Genomic DNA, 25387 nt, shown 5'->3' with positions numbered 1-25387 from the left:
GTTACTTTCTAATTATTTAGAGGAAATAGGGTGGTGGCATGTGGTGTACCTGTGAAGTGCTGAGGAGCTCCCACTCCTGAAAGATCTTTCTAGAGAGGATGGTGCACTTGTTCTTACTTGTGGTAAATGTAACATTGCAAGAGAGGCTGTCACAAACTGGCCTGGGCTTGTTCCTGCCTGCTTATTTAATAGAGGCAACTGTCTTGTTGCCCACAGAGGAGCCCTTAAATTTGTCAGTCTACAGATGCTGAGTCCTGCCTCCAGTCATGCTACGTACGGAGCCTTGACAGCGTTTTCAGAAAACAGCTCAGTAAAGAGTCCAATGGTAGTTTAGTCTTGAGGTTGAAGCACCTAGCTGAGCTCTACGTGGGTTCCCAAAGTCAGAAACTGTGTTCCAACTGACTAAGCCTCAGGGTAACTTTCTGTCCCATTTGGAAAAAAAAATGCATACTATTCCCCGGGTTCTTGTTTTTAAACAAGGGAAGTGCCAAGGGAAGAGGTGACCTGTACTCTCAATGGATGTGTTAATGGTTCAGGAGAAATAGTATGTGCACACATAAAGATGTCTAGAGACAAAGAATGAAAGCTTTCAACAACTGGTAGGAAGGGGGAGTTCTCTGAGCATGTATTTTTTTTCCAAGACAGGGTTTCTCTGTGTAGCTTTGGAGCCTGTCCTAGAACTAGCTCTTGCACACCAGGCTGGCCTTGAACTCACAGAGATCTGCCTGCCTCTGCCTCCCACGTGCTGGGATTAAAGGTGTGCACCACCACCACCCAGCTCTATGAGCAAGCATTTAAATTTACTTCTTGGTTATAAGGACAAATGAAAGGGGAATGATTAAAGCTGATAAAATTGAGATTGCTAAATATACATAAACCAAGAAAGGTATTAAAACAAAGTCACATTTTTCTTGATTAAATGTGACCGTGTGACCACATGTAGCATTTTGGAATAGGCCTGAAGTGCCGAGTTGGAAAGTGCACTGCCATTGTCTCCCCCTGTGTGTGTAGTACCCATCAAGGGACGTGCTTGAGTTAAACACAAAAGTGAAATCACAGAAACCTAAAGCAATGAACAAACTTATTTTGCTGAATACATCTAGCAATTTTAGTTTGAAAAAAATCTGAAAAATCCCTCAGCCTTGATGAGGTATTAGGGTGTGGCCAGGGCACTTGCCTCCTCCTGACAAACAGATTCGTGCATGACGGAGGAAGGTCATTGGCTGGGGTGTTGGGGACGCAGCCCCACCGCCCTTATTACTACACGTGCACTCTCAGTCCTGAACATGGCCACAGTGTCTTCCCTACCCACGGTCTCATCCTCAGCCCCCACCAGCCATAGATCTACAATGTTTCATATAAAACTGCACCTGTTACCATTACCGAAATGCACAGGAACTGTTTACATCATACTACGTATAATAAAGAACACAGAGATTCAATTGTTTGGGGAGACGTATACAGGTCTGTGTAAAGGCTTCTATATCCTCCCAGGGGCTGAAATACCTGAGGGCTTTGAAATTAATGGGCCATACATGTCATGTGGCAAATATTTATTCCTACTGGTGTTGGACAAATGTGCACAAATTGTTAAAAGAGCAAGTTGGTAGGTTTTGTGTAAAAAGATTTATGTAACTTTGACTTAATGTAGCAAAAACTTTCCTTGGAAAAGCATGCTTTGAGGAAGACATAAGCACAGAGATGCAGATGATAGTGCCCCGCATTCAAAGGCAAGGATGGCATTCAGCTACAGCCTGAAGTGAATTAGGACATCGAGAGGAATACTTTTTAAGACATTCATAAATTACTGCAGTTCAAAAAGGAATACATGCAGATGGTAAGGCAGTATGATATCTCCCTCAGCAGACCCTGGACCACTAATTGCAGAAAAGAGTATATGAGTTGGAGGGTAGCTGGTCTTGCTGCAGACAGCACATCTGCAGACAGAACCAGTGTGCCCGGTATGGCCCCTGTCTGTATCTTGTTCTCCATTATATTGAGAACTGCACTGAAGCCCCTGTACCTTCCAGGGCTTTCTGCCTGGTGTCCAGCTTCTGCAGAGCTCTGTGAAGACTTGGGATCCATGATGAGTTGACTGGTGCTCAAGACTCCCAGCCACTTCTTCAGTTCTTCTCACCTTCCCAGGCTCAGGACAACTATAAATAGACCATGGTATTCATGAACTATAAATTCCTCTCGGAGACTTTATTTCTCTTCCCAAAACATCTGACTTCTAATGTTTTCTAGCTTTGGGGGAACGCGGAGAAAGAGAGATGTTTATTTTAGATTTTTTAAACCTTCTAATTTTACATGCTCTTGGCCCTTCTCTTGTGTGTACAGACATTTTCCCCATAGCCAATAATACCCGTGAGCTGAAGGGGAAAGTTGATTTGAAAAAAAAAAATCAGGAAATCTAGAAGATACTGTGTTTCTTTCTAGATGATAGCCTCTGTTACAGAAAGCAAGATACAAATTATTTCTATTGACTGTCCCTGTGGATGTTTGCATAGGCTGCATTGGCGTGGGGGAAGAGGGAAGGGTTCATGGACAGAACATGCCAGAGTCTGTTCCTGTCATGGTATGGTATAAGCAAGTTACTCATGGGTAAGGAGATAGCTCACAACAGGAGGAGCTGGAAGGAGAATTCAGGTCGTATGGAGAGGTACATGGTAAAGGTGTGAACAGCATCCATAACCTGTGTTTCCACTCCGTGTAATACCTATTCTGAATGTATAGATATTGTATAGAACTTTAAAGATACTCTGATGGAATGATATTAATGTTGAAATAACTCTGAATAATTTTACATATTTTACTAACATTCTGTGCCTTGTAAAAACATTTCTGTGTATTTCCCACACATCTCTTTATTCTGCATTTATATATGTATAAATGTATATATATAGTTTTCCCTTATTTAATCAATATTTAAGAAAATATACCAAGACATTTATTTCACTTCTATTGCATGCATTTTAGTGCATGTCATATAATTACCATTTTATTTTCTATTACACTACATAATAAAGTGTGACTATACATGACAAACTCATGTCTATTATTAGATATTTGACTTATTGTTACTGAAACTATCAAGCTTTTATTGCTTTTCTCCTTAGGTTACTTTCTTGCAGTACATTTCCATGGGTCCATGGCACAGATTTTCCTAAGGCTGCCTCAAAAAATTCACTTCCACAGCACAAGAGCTGCCTGGTGCTGGCACGTGGTACCGGGCGTCCCGAGTAGACTCTCCCTGGTGCTTTTACGACTGGTTCCTCCACTTCTCCCTTACTCAGAGGGCTGTTGTCAGGACGGATGACTCGCTGCATCATATTCTAGAGATCTCTCCCCTTGCATGATACCAGACACAAGGGTGTTCACCAACTCTTATTTTATTACACTCTGTTTTTCCACAACCCTTCTGTTCAACCCATTGTACAACCCAGGCCAGGACCCGGGTCTTTTGTCTTCTCTTCATTAAGGCTATCAATTATGTGTGTATATATTTTCTAAACCTGCTTTCCTGGGCTATTGACCAGGGTCTTGGGACAAATATGGCAGAATAAGAACATCGCAGCACAGCACCAGAAGAAGCTCCCATAGTTGAAGCCAAGCATTTGGTAATCACTTCTGTTCAGTCCTTTGTGACAGGGAATTTCCACAGCACTCAGCCTGGTCTTTTCCCAGGGTCAGTCTTCCTCGTCTGTCCTGCTCTCTCAGCTCAGAAGTCCCTCAGAGCTTCACATTCCCAAGAGAAACATTGTGAGACTTGAAACCGGCTTTTGGTCAACAAAAGGGTGCTCAATCCAAACCCATCTCCAAAATCATTCCCAAAGATGCTTTGCGTCTGCTTTCGCCTTTGCACACCTAACATTACTGACTAAGTGTTGGCTAGCCACAGAGATCTTGGGTTTGGGAAGTCTCTAGGAGTGATTTTCTAGTCTGTTTCCCCAGTATTCAGAGAGATCGATAGTCTGAAGAGGCCTGCATACATCTCTGGTATTGTCACCATCCTCTTCTGGACAGGGTAGATGTTCTAGCAGCTAAGAATGCTTGTTAGATAAGTAATGGAACCTGAATTCAAGTCCCCATTGTCCACGTAAAAAGCTGTGTATGGCTACACAAGAAGACTTGAACCCCAGTGCTGGTGGGACTCAGGTATCTGGGGTTTACTGGCGGTCAGCCTAGCTCCAGCTTCAGTGAGAGAATAAACAGTGATGTAACTGTTGGCGTTCTTCCCTGGCCTCCACGTGTGCACAGGTGGGGACATACCGTGCACTGATACACATACCACACAATACACTACACATGCATAAATCCTTCTGAGGGAATAGATTTACAAAAGGCATTTCATTTCCTGCCAGGAACACCAAGGCCACAAGAAAGAGACAGCGCCCTCAGATAGTAAAATGCCTTCCTCATTCACACTAAGAGACCACTATATTCTTTCTACTTATATAATTACAAACTTTAAAATGTTTTTATTTCCACAGTGGATGCCACATTGAGCTATACTGTAGTGTACTCTCATTGAACAAGGCTCTTAGGTACAACCTTCCAGTACTGTCTTTTTTATGCTGTTCTTCAAGCTATTCACCATAATTATAACCTTCTTAGAGGCACAGAAGAGAGGTCTCTGCTACTTTGGGAAAGATAATGAATAAAGCAGAGTGGATGAAAACACTACTCATACCTACTTTTACACTTTACAAGTATTTTTACTTATGCTCATTTGCTGTGCTATAGCTGTGATAAAAATATGACTAAAACAGCTTGGGTGAAAATAATTTATTTAATCTTACAGTTTATAGTACATCGTCAAGAAAAGCCAAGAACCTGGAGGCAAGAACTGGAGTAGAAACTGCAGAGAAACGTGGCACACTGCATTGCTTTTCATGGTTCACTCGGCTTGTTATTTTTTTCTTGTCTTTCTTTTTTTGAGACAGAGTTCCTCTATGTAGCCCTAACTGTCCTGGAACTTGCTTTGTAGAACAGGCTAGCCTCAAACTAGTGATCCACCTGTCCTTGACTCCCAAGTTCTGGAATTAAAAGAGCATGCCAACCTGCCTGACTCAGCTTACTCTCTTAAACACCTCAGGACTACCTGCCAAAGGATGACACAGTCCAAGTAGTCTGGGCCCTTCCACATCAAGGATTAATTTAAAAAATGCCCAACAGACTTTTCCACGTGCCCATCTGATAGAGAAAATTCCTTAACTGAGGGTCCTTTATTCCAAGTTACTCCAGTCTGTGTCAAGTTGACAAGGCCTAACCACACATGATATCAGTATCAATAAAATAAAACATGATATAGAATTTCACATAAAGAAAAGTCTTGCTATGCAAACCAGTGCTTCGTCACCATGTCACATGTACTTTCTCTGCTGGTCTCTGTGCACAGTTTCACACAGTTCTCTCAGGCTATCACGGAGTTCATGTGGTACACTATGAGTTTTTCTTTCTTTCTTTTTTTTTTTTTTTGGTTTTTCGAGACAGGGTTTTTCTGTGGCTTTGGAGCCTGTCCTGGAACTAGCTCTGTAGACCAGGCTGGTCTCGAACTCACAGAGATCCGCCTACCTCTGCCTCCCGAGTGCTGGGATTAAAGGCGTGCGCCACTATCGCCCGGCCACTATGAGTTTTTCTAAACATTTGTCATAAGTAGGGTTCTTCTTCCATTATTACAGTCATGGTTTCCGTCATATTTTCAGAGATTTTGAACACTGCTAAACATGCTAACATGTTTGGTGAAGACTGTTGTACCTTGATGGGGGACAGAAATTCTGTGTTATTGAGGAGGTTCATGCTGTCACCCTTGTGGGAAAAAGTTGCTGATATTTCTGTTTTATATACTTTGATATTAATTAGACATATTAAAATTATTCATACTATCCTGAGTCTTGAACTTCTGCTGTGGTCACAAACTCTTGATGCTCACAGGCCAGCCCCATGGATCAGTGCTCCTGAATTCACCCCAAGCTCTGTATTCCCACAGGGTAAAATCTACCTTGAGCTTATTCTGTGTCGCTTTCAGGTAACACATGGAATTAAGAAAATAAATTCAGGTGAACTCTGCTTTCTTGGAAGAATGAGTCACAGTAGAACACCCAGGGTCTGCTGAAGGTAATATTTGTCTCCATTTGCGCTCGTTATGGGGGAGGCAGATGACACAATCATTTTAGAATAACTAGGGGAAAGGCAGAAATCACTAGGGACAAATTTATGCTGTCAGTCAAGCGATCCTTTATGAGTTCCTCAGACAGGCACCTAGATCCATTTCTATCATTCTGATGCACTAATTTGGCTCTCAATTTCTCTGCATGAATGCAAGCTAGAGACTTGCTTCCCCTGGGTTGAGCAATGTGGACTCATTTAGTGAGTAGTGTGGCACCTTCAGGGGAGCAAGACATACTTGGTACCCTTTTATCACTAAAATATCATATTCTTGAATAGATAGAAAGGATGAAAGATTGTATTTCTGAAAACTTGGGGATGATAGAGGCACACTGAATGCCTCAGAGATGGGCAGAAACGTACAACAGAGAGACTTGAAGGAGCACTGAGGACTGACAGAAATCAGTTGTATTCCTTAGAAAGTCATTGCAGAATACCAATGCCAAATGCTTCATCTTTTCTCTCATCACCTTCCTAAGCTCAGAAAAAGAACAGCATGTTGGTGGCTTGCTTCATACTAACACTATCAGATATGGTTCCACTCGGCTCCTTGGTAAATCTGCACAATGTTGCAAGAAGAGGCTGCTTGATTGTCCCGGCTGCCCGGCTAGCTTACACCCAAAATAACCACACAGAAACTGTATTAATTAAAACACTGCTTGGCCATTAGCTCTAACTTCTTATTTGCTAGCTCTTTCATATTAGTTTAACCCATCTCCATTAATCTGTGTATTGCCACGTGGCTGTGGCTTACTGGAGATTCTAACCGGCATCTGTCTCAGACAGATTCATGGCTTCTCTCTCTCTGCCTTTCTTCCCAGCATTCACTTCTGTTTTCTCTGCCTACCAAAGTTCTGCCCTATCAGGCCCAAAGCAGTTTCTTTATTCATTAACCAATGAAAGCAACACATGAACAGAACTTCCTACACCAGCACAAGAACATGATGTTGGCCTTTTTAATTCTCTGCGGTGTTTACAGAGCCTTGAATGACATTTAACATACAGTAGCTCCTCAACCAACATTTGTGATGGAATGCATAGATAGTGGAGTATCTACGTATCTATCTATGTAGATAGTCATGGAACCCAATAAATTCTTGAATTAAACTCTAGTGGTATCCCTAAATATATGGATATAGCACTTTAGCACAGGCATTATCAAACTTCTATTCGCCAATTTGGCATTCATTCAGTAAAATGCCACTGATGTACTTATAACCTCTCAGTTAGCAGACCAAGCCCTGAGAATAAGGACAAGCCCATTGCTGCAGTGCTGCTGCTGCTGGTGGTGGTGAGACACACAGTCAGGACTAGAAACAGAAGATATAGCATTCATTAGACATGGGTCTATAGCAGAGCAGCTCTAAAGGGCAAAGCTCATGGTCAGAGACTCACATGAGAACCAAAAGGTGTCCAGAGATCACTGAGATGTCAGGCCCTAGACAAAGAGTCCTGTAGGGCACTCTGTGTCACATGATAGACACCTGGGATTTACAGTCTAGAAAGTTCCAGAGAAATAGATAGTGTTGGCTTCGCTTTTAGGTAGAGGCTTAGCTATTAGCTTTATTTGGCAGCAGGCAGTAAAGGGAAGATGACTTATCTCCACCTCCTCAGAGGTCCATAACGTTTCCAAATAGTGCTACCAGCTGGGGACCAAGTGTTCAAATGCAAACGCCTATGGGGGGGCATTTCATATTCAAAACATGACACAGATAAAATTTGGGATCCAGGATGGCAGAAATTTCTGGTCATGAAGTAGTGTGAGTGCATTGTGTCTTTGTCCACTCAGGAAAAAGGGTCACTTAAGATGGATTTCTTTTTATTTACAGGTTGTGTTGAAGTGTGGAAGCTTTCCAGGGAGAAACATTCAATATTGAAGCACACAAGTATGAAAATTGCAAAGATCACTCCAAGAGTGTAGCAAACCTCCTTATAGTCTCCTTCCCTCCTTCCTCTCTACCCTCTGTTGAGTTTGTTGGCCCCAAAAGAATTTATGCTGAAGACAGCCTGGTTTCACACTGTGGTATTTGGATCATTGTTGTATAATAATATAAACAAACATATCGAAACATGTGGAAGAGCCACACACCACACTGGGCAGTGGCCTAGTCAATCAAAGATTAACCTAGCATCGCCATAAAACCCAGGGTCTGCCAAAGCTCAGGTTGGATACCGTTGAATGGCGCTGGCTGAGCATCTTGAGAGGGAACAAGAAGGGGCCTTCAAGGAGTACAGGAATCCTGAGGAGGATACCGGCTGCCTTGGAGGGTGTTATGGCTAGCTTAAAAGAGCACTGGTCAGTACCTTTGAAAGGTAATGGTCAGATATCTGAGAATAGCACTGGTCAGAAGTCTCTGGAGGGTATTATTGGGTACCATGGAAGAGTACTGGCTAGAAACTTACCAGAGTATTACTGGTCCGTGGGTCTGATAGTAATTTTTTACTGCTTGTCAGTGCCAAATTGTTGACAAAAATGACTCTTATAGCCAGCCAGGCTAGCATAAGGATTCTGTAAGAGTTTGAATTAGAGTGGTCCAGATAGGCTCATATGCTTGAATGTCTGGTCCTCAGGTAATGGGACAGTGTGAAAAGGATTGGAGTATGAACTTGATGGGGTATGTATGACCTTGTAGGAGAAGGAGTGTCACTAGGGGTGGGCTTTGAGGTTTCAAAAGTCCACACCACAGTCAATCTCTCTCTCTCTCTCTCTCTCTCTCTCTCTCTCTCTCTCTCTCTCTCTCTCTCTCTGCCTGAAGTCAGGATATAAAGCTCTCACCTCCCACGCTCCCTGCTATGATGTTAATCTAGCCCTCTAAAATTGTAAGCAAGTTCTCAATTAAATGCTTGCTTTTATAAGGCATGCCTTGGTCATATTGTCTCTTCACAGCAATAGAACAGGACTAAGACAGGCTATTTTTATGTATTTTAAAACATAATCATATCATATCATTCCATTTTCTTTCCTTTCTCCAACTCCTTTCATGGGCAAACTCCTCAAATTCCTGGTCTCCTTGTCTTTGTTATGTAGGTACATATAAATGTATAAACACAACCTGATGAAACCATTCAGTGTTGCTTGCATGTACATGTTTTTCAGGGATGATCCCTTGGTATTGAATAGCCAATTAGGGGCTGCTCCCTGGAAGATTACCCCTGCTCTTGTTATCTGCATGGGGAAATTCTTAAATCTGTGTATTAACCCATTTTCTTTTTTTTTTAAAGATTATTTATTTATTACATATACAGTATTCTGCCTGCATGTGTCCCTGCACCCCAGAAGAGGGCACCAGATCTCATCACAGATGGCTGTGAGCCACCATGTGGTTGCTGGGAATTGAACTCAGGACCTCTGGAAGAAGAGTCAGTGCTCTTAACCGCTGAGCCATCTCTCCAGCCCCCATATTAACCCATTTTCAATTACTCTTCTGAACACCTAGAGAATTTTACCTACAATGCTTATTTACTATTGTGATGTCTTGGTGGTCTAATAGTGCTTTATCTGCCTGATTATTTTTATACTAAACAACTTGAACCCTCTCTCAGGAGGAGTTCCCATGCATTCTATTGTTTACTTGCTAATGTAATGTAACAGTAATGCATGTCTCTTCCATGTTACAATAGGATATTTTCATTGTTTGTTTTCTCATTCTGGCATGGTCAGTTCACTTTCTGTCTTTAAACATCTTTCATATTTATCGTCTGTTTACTTACACAGAATAATTTCTTTTTTTTTAATTTTGATTTTCGAGACAGGGTTTCTCTGGAACTAGCTCTTGTAGACCAGGCTGGCCTCAAACTCACAGAGAACCACCTGCCTCTGCCTCCTGAGTGCTGGGATTAAAGGCGGCTACACAGAATAATTTCTTCAGACCTACGTCTGACATGAGTTTAAGGGACACACCAAATTTTGATATTAAATATTGTAGCATTCACTTATGAGTGTCCCATATAGAGATGATCAGTTTTAAACATGCTTTTCTTTTTTATGGTTTATAACTTTTTTTAAATCATAATCCTTTTGCAAGTTATTTCAACTTAAATTTTCCCTTGTTCAACTCAACTGAAAGCATGAAAAAAATTAAGTATAGAAGGAAGTAAGTAAGAAAGGGAATTTGGGGGAGGATGGAAAAAGGAGGACGGGAACTTGCTATATCAGGACGGGAATGCTTGGCATGTAGTAGAATTTTCATTATTTCAGAAGGATTTTCTATCAAGAGTGTGTCTGGGAAGGTTATGAGTAATAACTCAGTGGTACAAAGATAACAGGATCAAAAATAGGCAGCAGCTCCCAAAGACTCCCTGAAAAATGAGCCTGTGAGTAAAAGAGCAGGCTTCCCCTTTATCTCTCTGCTACAAACCTAATGTTGTTCAAATGTGGCATTTGGCATGAGAACCTTGGTTAGAAAATAATGCTCACAGGGTGTCTTAGTTAGGATTTCTGTTACTGGGAAGAGACACCATGACCAAAGCAACCTTAAAAATAAAAAACATTAAATTACGGTGGCTTACATTTTCAGAGGTATAGTCCATTATCGTTATGGTATGACATGGTGGTGTGCCGGCAGATATGGTATTGGAGAAGTAGCTCAGTGTCCTACATCTTGGCTTGCAGACAAAAAGGAAGCAATTCCAGTGTCACACAGAGGTAAGCTTGAGCAAAAGAGACTTCAGAACATGCACCCACAATGACGCACTTCCTCCAACAGGCCACACCTCCTAATAGTGCCACTCATTTTGGAGGTCATTTTCTTTCAAACCACCACACAGGGTATCTTCGCTTCTTTTCTATTGTTGTGAAAGACACAATGACCTCTGTGAATACAGTTAAAAACAACAATAACACTGAATTTTACAGTGAAAACCAGTTTATTTAAGTTGGATGTGAGCCAAGAGGACAGTATAGACTAAAGGAAAACATCCACAGATTATATCTGAAGTAGAACATAAGAAGACTTCTCCTAACTCAGTAACGTGACAAACAATTCAACCACAAAATGGGTCAAATTTGAGCATACATTTCCTCAAAGAAGGTGTTTGAAGAAGAGTTAATTTGGCAGCCCAACAGGAGATGCCTCAGCAGCATAGTGGATCATGATGACAGCAGTGCCCTCCAGAAATTATCTGACCACTGGCACTTCATCCTCATCCATGTCTGCACCTGGAGGAACAACCATCAACAACCATCTGAGCTTTGGGACCAAAGGCACCTGGAGGAATGATCACTGAAGGCTCTGCCCTGCTTATACTTGGAGGAGTGTTGGATAGAGCCACATTTTCCAGCTACATCAGCTGGAGGAAATGTGACCCCCCTGAAACACAGGTTCCACCTGTTCCTATTGGAGGAAGAGATGGGTAGACCACAGGGCAAGAATACACTCAACAAGGGCTGGGCGGTGGTGGCGCACGCCTTTAATCCCAGCACTCTGGAGGCAGAGGCAGGTGGATCTCTGGGAGTTCGAGGCCAGCCTGGTCTACAAGAGCTAGTTCCAGGACAGGAACCAAAACTACAGAGAAACCCTGTCTCGAAAAACCAAAAAAAAAAAAAAAAAAAAAAGAATCCACTCAACAACATAAAAAGCAACATGATACCACCACAAACTAGTGGTTTGACAATAGCAAGCCCTAAACATTCTAATGCAGATGAAGCAGAAGAAAATGACCTTAAAAATAAATATATGAAGATGATTGAGGCCCTTAAAAAGAAATGAAAAATTCTCTTAAAGAAGTGGAGAAAAAGAAAAACAAAAAATTCAAAGAAGGGGCTGGAGAGACGGCTCATAGACTGCTCTTCCAGAGGTCCTGAGTTCAATTCCCAGCAACCATATGGTGGCTCACAGCCATCTATAATGAGACTTGGTGCCCCCTTCTGGCTTGCAAGCACACATGGAAGGAATGCTGTACACATAATAAATAAATAAATATTTTTAAAAAATTTAAAGAAACAGAGAAATCTAAAATGGCTGAAAGACACTTAAGGAAATGTTCAACATCCTTATTCATCTGAGAAATGCAAACCAAAACAACTCTGAGATTCCATCTTATACCTGTAAGAATGGCCAAGATCAAAAACACTGATGACAACTTATGCTGGAGAGGTTGTGGGGAAAAGGGAACACTCCTGCATTGCTGGTGGGAATGGAAGCTGGTACAGCCCCTTTGAATGTCAATGTGGCGATTTCTCAGAAAATTAGGAAAGAACCTTCCTCAAGACCCAGCAATACCACTTTGGGGTATATATCCAAAGGATGCTCAATCGTGCCACAAGGATCCGTGTTCAACTATGTTCATAGCAACATTGTTGGTCATAGCCAGAACCTGGAAACAACCTAAATGTCCTTTGACCGAAGAATGGATACGGAAGATGTGGTACATTTACACAATGGAGTATAACACAGCAGAAAAAATAATGACATCTTGAATTTTGCAGGCAAATCAATGGAGCTAGAAAACATCATTTTGAGTTAGGTAACCCAAACACTGAAAGACAAATAACACATGGACTCACTCATAAGTAGTTTTTAAACATAAATCAAAGAAAACCAGCCAAGAAATCACAATCCCAGAGAACCTAGACAACAAAGAGGACCCTAAGAGAGACATACATAAATCTAATCTACATGGGTAGTAGAAAAAGACAAGATCTCCGGAGTAAATTGGGAGAGGGTTGAAGGAGAGGGGAAAGGCAGGGAGGGGAGCAGAGAAAAATGTATAGTTCAATAAAAATCAATAAAAAAACAAGAAAATTTGCAGGCAAACAGCTGGAACTAGAAGAAAAGCATACTGAGTGAGGTAACCCAGACCTAGAAAGACAAATATAATATGTACTCAGTCATAAGTGGTTATTAGACATAAAGCAAAGGATAACTAGCCTACAACTCCAGAAACCTAGACAACAAGAAGGACCCTAAGAGAGATATACAGGGATTTGCCACGCAAGGAGAAAAAAACAAGCTCACTTGAGTAAACTGGGAGTTTGAAGGGGCAGTGGGGAAGGTAGAAGGGGAGAGGAGAGGAAGGAAGGGAATGGGGAAAATGTATAGCTCAATAAAAAATTATATAAAAAAACTCCACAATGACTGGAAGCAGCTTAGGGGGAAAAAGGTTTATTTTAATTTACAGCTCATATTATGAAGGGAAGTAGGGACAGAAACTCAAAGCAGGAACCTGGAAGCAGGAACTGAAGCAGAAACCATGGAAGAATGCCACTTACTGGTTCGTTCTCCATTGCTGGCTCAGCCTGCTTTCTTATACCATCTAAGACCACTTGCCCAGTGGTAACACAACACAGAGTGGTAGGCTGGAGCCTCCCACATCAATCATTAATGAAGAAAAAGTCTCCATAGTCTTGCTTACTGGTAAGCCTGGTGGGGGTGCAATTTCTCAGCAGAAGTTTCCTCTTCTCAAATGGCTAGCGTGTGTCAAGTGGTCAAAAACCAAAGCAAAACACACTGCAAAATAAAACTAATCAGAGCACGGGATCGTCACCTTTTATCTTGTTCTTATTTTACCAACAATTCTACTTTCCGTATGCCTTTTTGAGCACTACATCTAAAATTATGACCTCCTCTGAAGGAAACGCTAAGACATTTTCCAGACTACTAGGCTTTAGGTCTGAAGCCAGGGCCTTTCTCTTAGAAACCCAAAGACTCCAGAATTCCAGTCTGGTAGATCAGGTTTCATTTCAGTGACAGCTGTCCTGCCTGACACTCTTGCACGAGACCACCATGAGGTGTTTATGCTCTGCACTGAAAAGCAGGGCTAATTCTGCACAGACCAAGAGAAATGTCTGTAGGATGTGTACTTGATGACACACAGGTGTCCAGACTAAGAGAAATATCTGTAGGACATGTAATTGATGCCACACAGGTGGCCATAGGAGCTGAGCCCTGGGTCCTAAGTCTGGCCTCTGTTTCCATTTGTGTCTGCTGGGAGAAGGGGCAGCACCTTAGAGGATAAGGCTATAACCATTTCTAGGGAGCTCTAACACCCTTCTAGACAGCAACGACTTGGGACCTGCAGACGTAATAAAGGACCTATGTGTCTCCTTAGTATGATAGATTCATGTCCCGTGGGTTGACAGAGCTACAGTCAGCTGCTGTGACTCTCTGGTGCTCTGGCCTTCGCCAGCATGTTTGTCCTTATCAGGAAGGCAATGGGTACCACACTGCCCATTACCCTTGGCTAGCTATGTAGCTGGTGAAGTTGGTGCTCCCTGGACAGTGGCTTTGTCTCCTCTCTCCCTCTCCCAGGATCACAGCAGTAAAAACAGATCTATATTTGTTTGCTAGGGCTTAGTAAACATATTTCTAAGTGTAAAGAACTTTTCTTATTAAAAAGTGTACATTTACAGCTGATGTCTCCTGTACAGACTGGGCAGATGCAGCCCTGTTATCAGTTGAATGTATGGTTTCTTTTTAAATATATACTTTAAAAGTGTGATTAAATGACCTATTTCTACTGTTTCACTCTCTGACTTTTCTTTATTTCAGTAATATGTAATATCTTTGCAAATTATTAATTAACCCCCAAATTTAACAGATATGCTTTGGTATGTTTATCACTGAGCCGATAACTGTACCAACTTCACTGAGCTCATTTAGTAACCAGGTTCCTAAGGTAAATCCCAGAGCTACTATCTAAGCTTGGGAGAGTCTGTCTGGTTGGCATTCATTAGCTAATTCTTGGCAGAAGACTGTATAAATTAAAATCAACAGTTTGAAACATAACATAAGCTATTTTAAATTATTTTGTGGCATACAGTTGGGGAATGAATACCCTTTGGCACTAAAATGAATAGTCGGCACAGTTCCTAAAGTTATAGGCCAATTAGAGTTCTTTCACACTTTTCAAGGACCAAGCATAAAAATCAAACAAGCGTTCATGAGATTATAGCAAAAGCTTTAACAATTGCATAGTTCCACTTGCTGATTCTGCCAGCAGGATTTAGCCTAAGAATCTTTTCATTCCTTCCTATGAGTGTAAGCATGGAAGTTGGCCCCAGACTCTGTACCTGCCTCAGAGCCTCTGCCAGTGCCAACTCAGGCGATTGCCCACTGGGGCTCTGCTTGGGTTGCCCATGGTGACTCAGGAAACTGCTGAGTCACCCACATCATGGCCTCATGCATTCAGAACTCTGAGCCAACGTTATACCTTTTTCCTAAATAAGTACTTTGTCTTCTATTCCTTTCTATTTCTGACAAACATTGAACACAGGTGTAGCCTCAACAAATCTCCCTGTTTTTAATCATGAACTACATAGGAAATGTTTCCAGATTCTAGTACTGACTTCAGACCTTTCCACGTCATTACAAACCCACAACTCTCCTTGGATGTGTCTGGTGGGATCCCTAAAATAACATGGGAAAAAAGAAAAACCTCATCTTCCTTTGGCCTCTTTTCTAGTTTTACCAAGCTTACCCCACTTCTCCCTGTGATGACTTACTCTGTATGGAGCACAAACCTTATTTGCTGGGTAGATCCTGCTTTCTCGACTTCCATCTGTTTATGACCACAGCCAGCTTATTGATGGCCTTTTTTTTTTTTAAAAAAATATTTATTTATTATGTATACAATATTCTGTCTGTGTGTATGCCCGAAGGCCAGAAGAGGGCACCAGACCTCATTACAGATGGTTGTGAGCCACCATGTGGTTGCTGGGAATTGAACTCAGGACCTTTGGAAGAGCAGGCAACACTCTTAACCTCTGAGCCATCTCTCCAGCCCCTATTGATGGCCTTTTATCCTGCAAACCATTCTGTTAACATACAAACCTCTAAAACATCTATCTGGACCATGTTCACAGCCTTTGTTTCTCATTGCCCATCTATAGTTGTAGGACGAGAGTATATTCCCCTGTCATAAAAATACAGATATACAGAATGAAAACCTCCTCCATGGAGGAGGTGCAACAATCCTGCCTTCCGCTTTCACAATCTCTCTAGCTAAAATACTCTTTGTTTCTTCTGCTTAGAAAATCTTTTCATATATCCAGTATATTCTAATTTTACCTAAAGGTTCTTTCTAAACATCTATTTTAGTTGAAAAGTAAAATTGATGTCTTAATATCATGTCTGAGAAAATGTAAACATTGTGGCATAATTAAATCTACTTACAGTATACATCATGGGTAAAAAGACTTAAAATCGACTGCCTTAGTAATTTTCAAGAACAGGACACATCATCACCAAGTACAGTCAGTCACCACGTTGTACAAGACATCTGAATCCTTTAGAGTTCGCTCACTCCTTGAGTCTTTAGGCCACATACTCCATGCATGGGCCTCCCAAGCCACCTTTGATGGAGCTACACCTGCTTCTATGTGCTACCAATAACCTTCTTTATAGTATTTCTCAGTGTCTAAGCATACTGCAGCTCCTTAGCTTTGACTTAGGACTTCCTTGTTCTTTTTCTTTACTAGGTTAGCTTCATTCAGTTTTTCTTCAACAAAATAGGTGGTCTGAAAATACCTGTGGACCAGCCCTCGGGTTTATCTGTCCATATGTTCACTTGACCTGTTAGAGAGAGTACAAACACCCCTGTAGCTTTGAGAGACCGCTCCCCAGACAACACAAATCTTTCAGGATCTGGGTTTCTCAGACAGGGCTCAGCAGATGGGACAGTGGTCTGGCACTCTGCACCCTGAGAGGGTTGGGCAGGTGTCTGAGAAGAAGGCACTCAGAGGATGAACTCTAGGAGGAAGACAGGGCTGAGAGAATCAGCATTAGAAGGCATCCTGAACACTGTGCTGTGTCTGCCAGGGAGCTGCCTCAGCATCTGAACACACAGGAAGCGCAAAATAAGGCTTCTTTGCATGTAGTGTGTCTTAGTTATATGGACATTCCATAGGAAAGTAGAAAAGGCAGAGTTCTTTGTCATATAAGGGAATGCAACATTAGTTGCTAAGGTTTAATGATTTCTTTACACGATCAACACTGTTCTAAGCATTTTATGTAATCATGAAAAGTGGGGAAACTGAGGCATAGAGGTTAGGTAAATTGTGTAAGATCAGTCATGAGGCTTACAAGTTAACCACAATATGTAAGTCCTTGTACAGGGCAAATGCTTCCAGCGCTATGCAAGGTGATTTGGTCTTGCTCACTTCAGAGGAGAAAAGGAAGTGATCCATTTTCTGCCAGCTATACAACGTCATGATGATACTCATCCTCTAAAGACAGGTTAACAGGGGAGGAGTAAATGAAATATATTTGATTATCATTTTACTGGACATCTTTTATGGGAGTCTCCAGACTGATTTATACTTAGGTTCCGTGAAGAATGGTCAGCTGTGCATAACTGCGCTGGCAAAGGGCCACCACCTGATGACTCCTCGCCTGTGCCTCGTGTGGGTCTTATGATTTAGTAGGCAAAGCACATTAGAGAATTTCTTTATAGTTGGTTCCAAGACGGAAAGACAGAGGACTAGGGGATGGTTGTGGTTTCTAAGCATGAAGATCTGCTTGGATAAAAAGAAGTTCTAGTTTCTAAGATATTTCGTGGGGCACAGAAAGCCAAGTTTCTATGGTTTGTCTTGGAAGACAATGGAAAGCAAAACATTGGCAGGGTGGGAAACAGATACAGCCTTTCTTCCCGAGGCTCTGAGGCCCCTCTACTCCATGGGAGCCTCCTATTCTTTAAGTTCACAAGCTTGTTTAATTACTAAAACCTTGTTAAATGAAAAGAACAAACCTCTACCCTACCTAGATGTCCAGAGGTTGACCCATGTTCATAGAAAGGTGAGCAGTGCTCCCCAGCCATGCTTGGTTTGCACTAAAACCGTGGTAGTGAGGAATTAGAGTACTCAAGGGTAAGCAGGCTCTGATGAGCATGAAAGACATGACCATAAAAATCGCTGATGACAACTGTAGAATGGTTTATGTGATTAAATTAATACGAAGAGCTTAGTGACAAGTTAATTTAACCATTTATTTATATGTAGAGAAAAATCTTCTATAACTGGATAAAACATTGGCAGAGCAAAGAAGTGTTTAAAGATTAATGCAAATAAATGAATCCTGTCCATGTAGAAATATTTCTGAGCAATTATCAAATAACAGAATAGCATGAGCCTTAATTCATAGTTACATAGTTGGCTGGAAAAATTCCAGTTTGGCCTCGAAGTTTTCCTTCCCACCAGTCAAAATGTGAGTCAGTCTTTGATATAACTGTGATTCTGTCTCCGGCTTGAAAATTCAAATCTCCTGGCTGTTGCCCCTCAAAAGAGTAGAGTGCTGTCACCTCTATTGGCTGATTCAAATTGCCTAGAACAAGAAAATGACGTTGGGCTGTAAGTATGTTAGGAAAGCAGCTGAAGTATGGGGTTGTAAAGATAGAAACAGAGCAGTTAGGATTTAATTTTGGGTTTTCTAACGGGTGTCAGAACCCACACTGCAGAATCTCAGTGAGGTTCACATAACAGACTTAGAATCTTCTCCTTTCTAAGATGGAAGACAGAGATAGAGCCCAAGGATCCACATGATAGAAGGAGATTGACTACTGCAAGCTGTCTGCTGGCTTCCATGAGTGCGTTGCTTATGTGCACTGACTTAGACCAGAACCATGGCCACGGGATCACAGCAGGAAGCATGAGCCAGGAAAAGCTAAAAGGTTCACCAAAAAAGACACTGAAAATACTTTCATGTATATGATAATATTTAACATTTTGATTACCTGCTTTTTTGACAATATTACTTATTCTCACACAAAATGGCCAATTCCTCAATAGTTTATAAATTCAGTAACACATAATTTGATGACTTGAGTGGCAAAAGTTTAGGGCACTAAATTAATGACTGTTTCATTTTTGGCCTTAATGTGTGTTCGATTCATTTTTTTTTAAGTGCTTAATCCTTTCAAGAAAAAAATTTCTAGGGAGTATTTAAGAAAAACAAGTTGAGAAATATTTTTACTAGAAAATCATGGGTTGCAAATGGCAATGCTGGTTCCTGCAGTCTCCACTGGCCTCTCAAGGCCTTCCAGAGAACAAAGACATATGACTTGTCACTAAAGAATATCTACAAGTCTTGAACATTTTCCTAGAATTTTCCATAACCCATCAAATTAACTGGAAATTTTGTGATTGTAGGGTGCTTACAAACCATTTTTAAGCAATACAGTTTTACTTACCAGTTTTCTCACGATAGCTAGAAAGCTCAGGATATAGTTTATATTCATTTCCATTACCTGTTAAAATAAAAATAAATAGGGGAAGATTTAAAAGCTTATTATAGTATATAAAACACACAAAGCCATCAAATCCTGACCTTGCTAAAGGTTTAAACGATTGGGCCAGGCTGTAAGCTGAGGGATGCCTAAACACCCCCACAAAAGGCTATGGACAAGGCAAAGTAGCTGAAGGGCCTGATACTGACCCATACACATCTCTTCCAGAAGCAACCATAGAACACTTTAGCAAGAAAGGTTGCAGCCCCACAGAGGATGTCCAAACATTCTTTTTTGTTTAACCCTTAAGATAATTTCAGACATCCCTTAGACGAGCCACTGTACAGCTTCTCCTAGATATCTGAAGATTAGGATGGATTTAAACAGTCACATGAGGTATGCTGACAACACATTATAATACCAATTATTTAAATTAAATAATCGCATTTCTCCTTTTGAATTACAGACTATAAACCACAGTGATCTGAATCTCACTATGGTTGATTAAAGAGAATCAATCGGCCTTTCCTAGTAGAGGGAATGTACAGCACCTGCTTTCAACCTTTAAACAATATTTCCATGCTCTCAGCTGGGCTGGCTCTGAGGAATTCCTCCATGAACTAGAGGCCTGGAAACTGTGTCTCATAAACCACTTCTCTTCATAGGCTCCTGAAGCCTTATGCACTCTGAGGACACAGGCACACCGTGGAGTTCATAGAAAAGGAAGGTGATATAGGTATCCCAGGAGAACCTACTTGAAGAAACTGACTAGAAAAAACTTTGGGTAGATTACCACATATTAGGTAAACATATACCAACTAAGGTTTCCTCAACTCTGAAATGGAAATGGAAACCATGATTCTACTGTATCAGGACAGAAATCTAAATGAGAAGACAAACCAAAAATTTTACTGAATGACATGAAATAACATCTGTACAAATAGAAAGCATAGACAGAGGCAGAAAAAAAAAGTCCCACAGCATATTCTAGCTAAACACTAAGTATAAAGAACAAAAAAGGTACTGAAAGCTGCAAGAGACAAACCATAAGTCACATATACAGGAAACCCCATGAAAATAACAGTTGATTTTTCAAACTTTAAGATTTTAAAAGCCAGAACCTGGCTAAAAGACTGTGGATCTCAACCTAGACTACTATATCCTGCAAAACTATTTACCACACTTCAAAAGAGAAAGAAAATCATTTCATGATATAAACAGACTAAAAGAATTAATGTCCACCAAATCAGCCCAACAGAGAATATAATAATGGGAAGCAATATCTTGGGTTGAAGAGAAGAATAAGTATAGCCGGGACACCAGAGAAAGAAAACAAATGAAGCTCAAATCCCTGAGATAAAAAACAGGGAAAATCAGAAACAGTAACATGAGAGCAACGAACACACACCTTTCAACAGGAACTTTACACACTAACTGCCTCAACTTCCCAATCAAAAGACACAAGTTAGTGAATAGATTAAGGGAGAAAACCCATTGGTCTGTGTATAAGAAACTCATCTTACCTTCAAAGATAGGTACTGCCTTAAAGAGAAAAGATTGAAGACACAATGCCAAGCAAATGGGGTCAGGAAGCAAGTAGGAGGCCACTATCCTAATCTGACAGAATAAACTCTAAACAAATTAATTACAAGAGAAAAACTACACTTCATTCTAATCTGGGCATAATTAACTCAGAAGACATTGCCATCCTAAAATAAACAAGTAAACACACACACACACACACACACACACTTAAATTCTGGCATATCCAATTTCATAAAGCATAAATGGTGGAATTAAAAACACAGATTAACTCCAACTCATTAATAGTAGGTGATAGTAATACCAAATTTTTTCAAAAAACAAAACAAAACAAGCCATCTGGACAAACAATAAGCAGAGAAACATCAGAATTAATATTACCAAATATCAAATGGACTTAACAGAGATGTACAGGATATTCAACCTAAACACCAAAAAATATACTTTCTGTTTAGCAGTGCATGAAGGCTTTTTTAAAGTAGACAGTTACTGGGACATAAAACAAATCTTAAATTAAAAAAAAATAACACCCTGTATCCTACCTGACCACTAGACAATAAACCTTAAAAACAACAGCAAACAAACATTCAATAAATACACAAACTAATGAGAATTAAATTGCACATTACTTAATGATAAATGCAGTCAAAGACAAAAATACGAAAGAAAATTTAAAAATCCTGGAACTAAATAAAAATGAAAACACAACACAAAAATCCTCCAGAACACATTAAAAGCAGTTCCAAGCCTATGAACTTCAACACCGATCAGTGTGGCAAGATAAATGTCTTAGTGGTAACAACAGCTGTCTAATTGGACTTGAGATCTACTGAATAAGAAGAAAGTCATGGCTGGCATTGTAAACCAAGTAGCTTGTGAGGATATAGACCTCAGGGGAGAACATACTACTGTCACTTTACTAAATGAGTATAATCCCTAACCCATTCTAAATACTTATCCTTATGCCCACAGACAAGTATCGTTCTCATTCTTCATCAAAGAAGCTTCTTTTCACTGTAGAAGACCACAATAGAAATCCATAATTTGTCCAAATGCAGAGAAAAAGGAACTGTGGTGTGCTTAGCGCTTAATGACATATTTACAATACATCTCCTGCCCCTAAGACTCAGACAGCACTGTGGAAGAGGTGGAAAGATTGCAAGAGCCAGGATACCAAGATATCTGCTGCAAGATTGCCTTCTAGATATTATAGGGAAGCCATATCCACAAAATCTCAAAAATATGGCTGTTTAAAAAAAAAAGACCAGAAAAATAATAACACCAGTAGAAATGCCAATTTAGATGGGGAAAATGACATGGGCTCCACCTCTATCTAAAGAGCTATAGACAATTAGTGGGTGTTGAAGGAGAATTAGTCTTCCACAGAGATAAGCAGCCTAAGCAGGTTTCATTTCCATATTCATTTGCATATATAAAAATAATGATGAAAGAATAAGGACTCATAAACTTGAAAGGGATTGGGGGCAAGGAGGAAATGAAGAGGGGGTAATTATGTGATTATATCTTAATTAAAAATTTAAGACAATAAACAATAAAAAACAAAAGCAGCTCTAAGAGGAAAATTTATAGCTCTACGCACCTACATTAAAGTATCAGAAAAAATTAAAATAGATTATTCAAGAATTTGGAGAAGCAAGAATAAACCAAACCCAAACACAACAGATAATAAGAAATTGCTATGAAATAATCCTCTTTTACACTGTAAAGATTTGTCACTAAAATTTGACTTAATAAAATGCAGATTGGCCAGTAGCAAAGCAGGAAGTATAGAACTAAAGATGATAGGAAGGAGAAGGGTAGAATCAGAGGAGTTGCCAGTCATACACAGAAGGAGCAGAAGATAGACATGCCATGCTAATAATGGTACCACCACATGGCAGAGCTTCAATAAAGAATATGGGCTAACTGAAAATATAAGAGCTAGTAAGTAATAAGCCTGAGCTATTGGCTGAGCATTTATAAATGATATTAAGCCTTTGTGTCAGTTAATTGCGAGCAAGTGGTCAGGACAAAAAGCCTCTTATCCCAATGTGGGACAAGAATTTCCACAAAGAACCTGAGAAAGCTTTAAAAAATAAAAAAGGATGTTAGACACACAAGAATGGAATCAAGCAAAGCTTGTTAGCAGCAGAATTTTCTTGGGCGAGCTTTGTTTGCTGGTGGCAAGCAGAGGCATGGATCCTTTAAGAGACACCTTCCTGACTCAGTGTTGGTAGCAAAAACCATGAGGGTCTTTTAAGAGGGCATGTTACAAACTTGAATGAAGTTTATGAGCAGTGGGTGACATGCTACTCTATGGTGGCATGGATCCAGAAACTCACCAGAGTTGAGATGGCTCCCACTGGTACTGCTGCCACTAAGCTAAGCTCGTACAAACCAAAGAATGGGGCTTAGCAGTTTAAAGACTCATGTGCTTATACATTAAAGAGAGATTCAGAAAAAAACAAAAAACAAAAAGCCTCTAAATGGGCTTCAGTGTGTTTAAAAATATATACAGACTTGGGAGAGAAAAGAAAAAGAATAAAGAACATTCTTAAATAAGAAATAGAGTATAAAAATATAACAAGACACAAAAAGACGGGAAATACACAAAGAGTCTGGATTATGTATATTGTGTTGTTTATAAATTTTTCGCCTGCTGAGAGACCTTACTATATTAAATAAATCTATATATTTTAAAAAATCTTGATGTCAAAACTTAAGTCAAAAGATATGTTACTTTGGGAAAGAGGTTCTGCTTTTATTTCCACAGGAAATGAGAGGCTCTAGATTTACTTTGAGTTATGAAAATTCAGGTTTGACCAAGAAAGACGCCCCCAAAATTTCCAATCAGAACAAATGGCCCACATGATTTAATGTTTCAGAGTGCTTCTGTTGTAGTTTCCTCTGAGTTCTTCATCCAGAACAGCTTCAAGGTGTCTAGTTGAGATGACCCAGCCTCACGGTATTATCCAGTCAGGACTTGACCAAAATCCTAAATATTCTTAGGGTCCCCCAAAGATTACCACTGTCCCCAATCAACAGTTAGTAGTCTAGAGAACTATGCCCACATTTCCAAAAGTAAATTATGAATGTTTGTAATCATTTAAGGTGGTTGGTTACAAGTTATTATTGGTAATAGTCAGAAAAAAAGCTGAACATAGAAAATTAAATTCAGGAATCTTGTATTAAAAAGATGGGGGGGTATGACATAGGAATGATGAAATAAAATGGTAGATTATTGAACCTATTTTAATCCAAAAACCAACTATTAATCTACTAATATTTGGCATGGGTATAGATTTTAGCTTATTGATACAAATTTAAAGTTATTTTTGCTATACTGTATGTATATTTCTACTCTTGTTTAAGGTATTATGTTTATGCAGCTCATTTAAAAATGTAATATACAATTTAAAAATACAGACTCACAGTCACCTATAACAGTCAAACTCATAATCATGTTAAGTATGTTTTCATGGTCACACACAGAGATAATTAGATAGATGGTCTTCAAATACTTCAAAGGCCTATAGGATATAGATTTAATATATTTAATAACCTAAGGTTTTTCATGACAGTGAGACACATCTGCTCCTGGTCAATAGCCTGGCAGGAAGTATAAATGTTGTGACCAAACTCAGGATAATGGAGAAGAGCAGAGTCAGAGGAATTGCCAGCAAGATGTAGAGAGAGCAGAAGACAAACATGCCATGCTAATAAAGGTACTGCCACATGGCAGAACATAAATAAGAAATATAGGTCAACTTAAAATGTAAGAGCTAGTTAGTAATAAACCTGAGCTATTGGTTGAGCATTTGTAAATAATATTAAGCCTTTATGTCAGTTATTTGGAAGTAAGCAGTTGAGGCAGAAAGCCTCTGTTTAAAAGAAATATTAAAAACCAAAGCATAAGCCAGGCAGTAGTGACCTACTCCTTTAATTTTCAGTCAGGTACTGTGGGATAATGCTCTTGTACACTGTAAAGATTTTTCACTCATATTGGCTTAATAAAATGCTGATTGGCCAATAACCAGGCAGGCAGTATAGGCAGGGCAACCAGACTAGGAGAATTCTGAGAAGAGGAAAGGCAGAGAGACACAGTAGTCAGCCAGGCACAGAGGAAGATGAAAATGTCTCATTGATAAAAGGTACCAAGCCATATGGCTAAACAAAGATAAGAATTATGAGTTAATTTAAGTTGTAAGAGCTAGCTAATAAGAAGCCTGAACTAATAGGACAAATCATTTATAATTCATATAAGCCTCTGTGTGTTTCTTTGGGACTGAAAGCTACAGGACCAGGCGGGATAGAAACTTCCATCTATATTGGGGGTGTGTGTGCAGAGGCAGGCAGATCTGTGCGTTCAAGGCCAGCCTGGTCTACAAAGTGAGTTCCAGCACAGATGGGGCTACACAGAGAAACCCTGTCTCAAAACTCCAAACCAAACCAACCAAACAAAAACAACAACAAAATAAAACCAGAGTATAAATAAATGAAACAGAAACGAAGAACA

General features: G+C 40.1%; 1 protein-coding gene across 2 annotated transcripts in view; it reads right to left on the bottom strand.

The window, feature by feature from the left end:
* Positions 1-18079: 18079 nt before the first annotated feature.
* Sh3yl1 (SH3 and SYLF domain containing 1) overlaps positions 18080-25387 on the bottom strand; it is a 37904-nt gene continuing 30596 nt past the window's right edge. For both annotated transcript variants that reach the window (XM_075984179.1, XM_075984178.1), the window contains exons 9-10: positions 19294-19350; positions 18080-18428 (exon numbers count right to left, since the gene is read on the bottom strand). In XM_075984179.1, the coding sequence (XP_075840294.1) occupies positions 18238-18428; positions 19294-19350 (248 nt within the window). In that variant the 3' untranslated portion in view covers positions 18080-18237. The remainder of the gene's footprint in view (positions 18429-19293; positions 19351-25387) is intronic.

Source organism: Microtus pennsylvanicus, chromosome 8 (genome assembly GCF_037038515.1).
Source record: "Microtus pennsylvanicus isolate mMicPen1 chromosome 8, mMicPen1.hap1, whole genome shotgun sequence".
In the NCBI taxonomy this organism is placed as follows: Eukaryota; Metazoa; Chordata; class Mammalia; order Rodentia; family Cricetidae; genus Microtus; species Microtus pennsylvanicus.
Note: the sequence above shows the minus strand (reverse complement) of the source record. Positions and strands in the feature narration are given on the sequence as shown.